This window comes from Acyrthosiphon pisum, chromosome X (genome assembly GCF_005508785.2).
Source record: "Acyrthosiphon pisum isolate AL4f chromosome X, pea_aphid_22Mar2018_4r6ur, whole genome shotgun sequence".
Classification (NCBI taxonomy): domain Eukaryota; kingdom Metazoa; phylum Arthropoda; class Insecta; order Hemiptera; family Aphididae; genus Acyrthosiphon; species Acyrthosiphon pisum.
In genome coordinates, this window is record NC_042493.1 from 125,116,828 (window position 1) to 125,123,821 (window position 6,994).

Genomic DNA, 6,994 nt, shown 5'->3' on the forward strand with positions numbered 1-6,994 from the left:
TATTGTGTAATATGTTTAATAATTGCGTTTGAGTTTTAACACCCAAGTATGTTCGTTGGGTATATTCATTCTATAAGTTTATTTAAGTATATAAGGGTATATTATTTATATATTACATGAGAAAATCAAAATACTACCATCTTGATCCAATTTGCTAAAAGATAAGGTACTATATGTTGAAATCGAAGCACTCCTTCTGGTAGAAATTAAGTATACACGATATACAAAAAAAAAATGAACACCATTGTAAAACCACTAGATTCCTCGTTCTGCTCAGAATCTAAAAATTGTAATAGATTGTATACTTATAGATAAAAAATATGAAGAGTTCCTGTGTATCTACCTTGTTACCTACGGATTAATTAAATTCAAATTATATTTTCAATAACAAAAAAAAAAAACTCTGGGTAAGTTGTACAGTAAAATAGTACAGTAAAATAGGTTAAGTTTGAATTCAATGAAATAAAATCGTTGTATTCGAAAAACGATACTGAGCGATTACAGTTTGTCAGTCCATAATATTACTAAGTATAATAATATATGACGATATTGTTATTTATTTTATTAATTTTGATAATAGACAGTAGTAATACAATATGCTGAATAATTGGTTTTTGACAATAAATTAAATTTTTCTTCAATATAATAATATACCTACTTTAATCATTTCAACTACACACAAACAATATATTAAAATAATAAAATATTATAACTATTATAAGAAAAATTAACTTCATTATTATTCGTTTAAATATATAGGTTCATCCAAATTTGAACTTAGAATATTTAAAAAATAAATAATTATAGTTATTAGTTAAATTAATAATTCAGACTTGTATCGTGCACACACATGTATTGAATAAAAAATTTAGTAGGTAATGTTTATAGCAACAAAGTCCAGATGGCCAGTAAAAAAATCAATAAGCACGAAAAAGTTAAAATTATTATGATAGATTTTATTAAGACATAAAAAAATGCCAGTATTTATTTATTTTGAATAAATTAAAGTAATACGATTAGTAGGTTATTGGTACACCAGCATTTGTCGAATTATCGATACCACATTCATTTGTGCCTCATTGAATTTTGAAAAGACCGTTGTCACCCCAATCTGTATTCCATAACTTGACCAACAAAAAGTATAGCTGAATATAGATACTGAGCTATACTTTCTGATGATCATTTAGATCGCGATTTGTTTATCAGTAATTTAGCGACTATTACCGATATTTCAATTATAGTTCGTACCATGATATGCAACGACACGCTTGTACATAAACGGTATAATATTAATACATTTTAAAGTTTTAGAAATTTAATATGAAACACTAATTTAAGATAACTTTCTACTTTTATTTTATAAAATTTTAAAGTAAAACTATTCACGAAATTCGTCAAAATGTGCAAATTATATTTAAAACAAATTTCATACAATCATTAATATTCATATCTCAGATTTGAAAATATAATACAATGTTTTGGATAAGTGGTTGTTACTTGGTTAAAAAAAAAAAAATTTAGCACACCTAATTCTATAAAAAAAATTTTTCCGATCGACTGAAGCTTAAAAAAAGAAAACGAAAATGTTATATTCTCGTATAAAATAATGATTTCTCATCAAAACATTTTCTAACTTTGCTGATATTCATAAACGATTACCCGTAGATATTCGATATTTTCACCTTAGGTCTAAATTATCAATTTCCATAAATGATATATGTAATCATTTTATCCTACCACAATATATAGAACAATAACAATTATTGTTAAGAAAAAATGTTTCGTACACAATACAATTAATCAATAGCATCCCTACATTTAATGAAGCAGCTTGTTCATTGATATTGTCAATAAATTATTCTTGATAGCAAATGTTTGACTACAAATATTATTATAAGATTTTAATAATATTATTCGTGGTGTTAATAATATTATCATTACAAAATGCTATCAGGGATTCTTGCAAAAATTATAATTGTTCTGTCATATACACGCTGACGAATATAACAAACAATAACATCAACACTCTATTCATGTATACAACTTTGTCTCTTTACATTTATTACTTAACAAAATTGAATTAAAAACTCGCTGTTGTTGTTTGAACAACAGTAGAATAATGAGTTTTGTTTTCTAATATTTAGTATTTATATAGGCACATTTGAATACTCAAATTGTATAATCATTTATGTATAAGTCATCATTTCTCCGAAAATTGTATGAAAAGATCTTTAGTATTTTCATATTGAATATTCAATAAAATTATATTGTCAAAAATTTTTATAAACAATCACCTCACATACCTACTGTTCATTTAAATTATATGAAGTAATAACATGAAGTTAAGATAATGTTTAATTAAAAGATTTCAATATGTATAGCATGTTATTTTAATTTTATAAATTAATATTATTATTGTAAATTATCTTTAGTTAATTTAACATTTTTTTTATGTATGTTAACTATAAAATATAATTTAAAACGATGTGCTCAGCCAGTGAAATAAGAAAATATCTCTAAAGTTTTGTGGAAAATCCATCCAATCCCAAATAGGATTTTGGAAAGAGCAAAATCTAATTTTTTTAAATTAATTGCGCATGCAGTAAATAAATTTAAATTTGCTCATAATATTGATCGAATCGTATTTTTTCCCCCCAGGACTCGGGTGTAAAGACTCCTAGTTAATATTGTTCTTATTGTAATATAATTTTTTATTTTATTAACTTGAGTGTAGAATTTTGGATTCAATAATGCATAAATTCAGTACAACATTTGTCCACCAACTGTCCGCACTTTTATCATAGTTTTATATAAGTATATTGCCTACACTATATAATATTATTTTGTATATAATTTAAATAATGACGTAGGTACGTCAGGTAAATAAAATACTTAATTTATTATTAAATTTGAATATTTACAACTCTAGAGTTGGTAAGCTGGTACCAAATAATGATACAACACATTTAATAATGGTTTCTAGATCAATTAGAATAACCTTACCCAATACAAAACAGATCAACTTAAACTTACGACCTACACAATCTAAGAAGACGTAAAGTTACCCCCCTGATACTTGGTGTCAATAATTAATGTCAAAATTTAGGTACCTGCTATAATTTGTATAACCTTTGCCTATACTATGCCTACGATGATACTTTGTTGAGTAACTACCGCTTTAGTTGAAAAGTAGTTATGGTGAATAAATAGTAAAAAGCGATACAAATGAATACTGTATAATTATAAAAGTAGCTATTGCATAATTTATGATGGTTTCGTATATTATAAATTCTACTGCAGTATTTAAAGACTAAAGGTATAAGAAATGAAGATAAAAAATAAATTATAGGTTTTTATTGATTGAAAATTATGCATAAATTATTCATCAATATTATTAATAATTCGAGCCCTGGTGTGAAGCGGTGGTTGGTTGCAGTTACTAATGAGACATCGTCTGACGTCCCACATAATCGTTGCCTCCTTGACACGTCATGTTTAAACTGGTAAGACAGTCCTGCACAGAGCCTCCTTTACAGAAAAGTGCGGTGCCATAGTCCATTTCACTTGTACAGGCAGCAGTGGACAACTCAGATGTACAGCGAAATTTAGACAATATCATTCGCACCGATCATGTGTACGTATTTAACATTAAATGTTATAAAATCTAAGTTTTTATTTTTTTATTATAACCAACGATTCAAGCGTTCAATTATTATCGACTACAAAGTGTTTTAAATCACATTGATGTAAATTATTTAAATAATTTATAATATTTGTATAGGAAAAGAGGATAACACAATTTTCTTTGAAGATTTGTGAGGGTATCGCATGTATTATATTTGCGATAATTCAATTATAAGTAACGCGTACAGCTATAATGTTCTATTATTTTTTTTTTTTTTTTTATTGAACTTAAAAAAACATCAACAGCAAAGGTTATTAGTTTTTGTGTTACATACATAGTAAGTGATTTCTTTTTCTGAAATTGTACAGTTAATAATATGTTGTCAATTATATGTAATTTCTACTAACATTAATATTACAATATATTATACATGCCGGTCTTCCTTAGGAAAGCTAATATATCTGTACGCTTATAATATCCTAATATTTTCAACAGACTACTGATAGATATATTATTTTATTATTTATTCCTTGTTTTCAAACAGTATATTGATAATATAACGATGGACATTCGCAACGGGACTAATCACGTTTTAAAATTAAGTTGGCGAAACTTCTAGGATTGTATCAAATGTTGGATCCGGGGGCAGTAAAATTTCGTGGTCGAAACATCTATCATATTGTCACGTCATGCCTTTTGCTGTACGCGTGTCTCGAATCGACGATTTTGATCCTCAGTGGTCTGTACTATTGTACCAATATAACTGTAATTATGGATTATTTTTGGAAAGCAGTAAGCACGATTTATATAATCTACAAGATGCGGATCAACATCCACCACTCGAACGATGTATGGTATTGTTTGTCGATCACCCGGTACGATCTTACATCGTTAACCGACCGGAAAAAACACATACTGGATCGTTGGCGAGAACGCTTGGTGTGGTTAACTAACATATATGTGATCATGTATTTCATGACTTTAGTAATTTACCTTGTCATTACCTTAACATTCGGTGAAGGTAAATCAACAGTCAAAAACCGTGATGGATACGTAAAGGACTTCTTCTGATAATAAAATTTCATTTTTTTTCAGTTCACAACTGAGTTCACAAACTATTTCAATACGATTTAAGTTAGGCTTGTATGTATACTTTTAGTGTGTTTTCGTTGGCGAAATTAGTATAACTAAAGAAAAGCATTATATAATAACGTTATTTTTTTCAAAATTTGGTCATACTTTTGATATTTTTTAAACTATTGCAATATTAACACAATTGTTTTATTTGCTTGAAGATTCCACAGATAGTATTGAAAACCAAACATCTAATGAACACAATTTAATTTATGATGAATTAAAAACAATTATAATGGATCATCAAGTGGTTATGAAGTAAGAGTTAATTTTATTTATTCATTGTCTTATCATTATTGATAATTACATTTTAACAGAAAAATATATATAGACTAAATACTTGTGCATACACCTAATCATTACCTAGTTATTTAAGTATACATATTCTCAATGGTGGGCAAGTTAGTGAAAATAATTAACTGTGAAAAGTTAAGTTAATTAAATTAAATTACCTTAACTTTAACTTTTTAACAAGTAAACGCCCACCTTTGCATATTCTCAGGGATAATATGGGTAGGGACTAAGTAATTCATATTATAAAATAAACATGCAATAACGATATATACGTAACATAGTATTATTTAAATTAAAAATAATGACATCAAGTATAAATTATTTTTCCATAACCGTTCAAGTGTTAGACTTTTCTTAGTTTAATGGCATGTTAACTATTTAATATGACACACTTTTCAACCGTAAAATCTTTTAATTTTTATGTCTTGCCCATTTCCGCAATTATTTAAAATTTCATACGATTTTGGCATTGTACATTGTACTGTACATCTAGTGGCAAGCAAATTCACATTAGTACGTTACATGTGTTAAAAAAATAATTGATAAAATAATTATTGAACCAATTAATTTGAAAATAAAATTTCTTCTTGTTGGGGCAAGGTGCATCATTAATCCAGTTTCATCGACGTTCTATAAATTAAAAATTAAGAATTAAGTACCTACTGAAAAGTTGCATGATTATGAAAAATTGCTTATTAGTTATTACAAACATGAGTAATTTTTATTTTATTTCTGGGTAATAAATTTCTAAATACAATTTACACATTTATATAAAATTTATATACATATACATATATATATACATTTATATAAAATAAGTCACACAAAAAATAAAAAAACTTTTTAGAGTCCTATTTTCGTTTTATAATGTTTGTGGATATTTTAAAAATTGATCAATTAGTTTTTTTAAGCTCCTGAACGTCATCAAAATAATATGACATTTTCTTATATTGCATCAAGGTAAAATTCTGTATTATATAGTATGTAGAATAGTATACGAAATATGGGGATAAATACACTTTTTCTGATAGTTGAGCGATGAAAGGTTGAGTGGCGCTTGCAAATGAACAATTGGGTGTCAAATGTGTGAAGTCATTGACTTTAGTTAAGCTTAATGAATTAACACGGCACTGTCATTCTTTTTTTTCAGAAAATATGAAGATTTTTCAACACTATTTCGACGAGTGATGTTGTTTTTCGTATCCTCATTTACGGTTATCTTGCTTTGGTTTACATTCATAATGGTAACAATAACGTAATACTTAGATAACATTACTATATTGTTCTATCTATTTAATATGGTTTAATATTTAAAATATGCCCAAAATTATATAGATTAATGTGTTTAGTATTGCTAATAATATGTTTTAGAAGTTTTCAAACAGACTTTTACTAACGATATTTACTGTCGTGCTTATTTTATGATTATATATTTTAACTAAAAAACGATATATGCACTTGAATCACACGAGTGCAGTAATTCTCTGCAATGAACAAACAAATTTTGCTATGAAATTATATTTTCATATTGTTAATAGTTTCTCCACTTACTGCGTAAAGTGTAGGATTTAAAAAAAACTAATTTTTTTTTATCCTTTTTGTGAATGCTAATAAAAATAATATATCGTTAAATTAGGCATTACGATGAATAGTTTAAAATAATACACTGGCCATATCCATACATGGATATATCCATACAAAATTAGTATAATATTAAATTCGTTTATGTTAATGTGTTCACATTATTTGTGATCTAAGTTAGGAAGTGATAATTAATATGGATTAAAATGATTTCAGAGTTTCTCCAACGATGATAGATTTAACACTTCGGATGTTATAATAATAAAAATGATTTGCGAAATCCCATCAATATTGTTTCAAATATATATGATGTGTTATTTATTTTGCAATATAAACGATCAAGTAATTTGAAACCCATTA

At 26.4% G+C, this 6,994-nt stretch overlaps 1 protein-coding gene across 1 annotated transcript; it reads left to right on the top strand.

Moving 5' to 3' along the window:
* The first annotated feature begins 3,500 nt into the window (after positions 1–3,500).
* LOC107883036 lies at positions 3,501–6,994 on the top strand. The gene is made up of 4 exons (XM_029492782.1): positions 3,501–3,634; positions 4,921–5,017; positions 6,204–6,297; positions 6,851–6,994. The coding sequence occupies exons 1-4, from the start codon at positions 3,631–3,633 to the stop codon at positions 6,983–6,985; spliced, it is 330 nt and encodes a 109-aa protein (XP_029348642.1). The 5' UTR covers positions 3,501–3,630; the 3' UTR covers positions 6,986–6,994.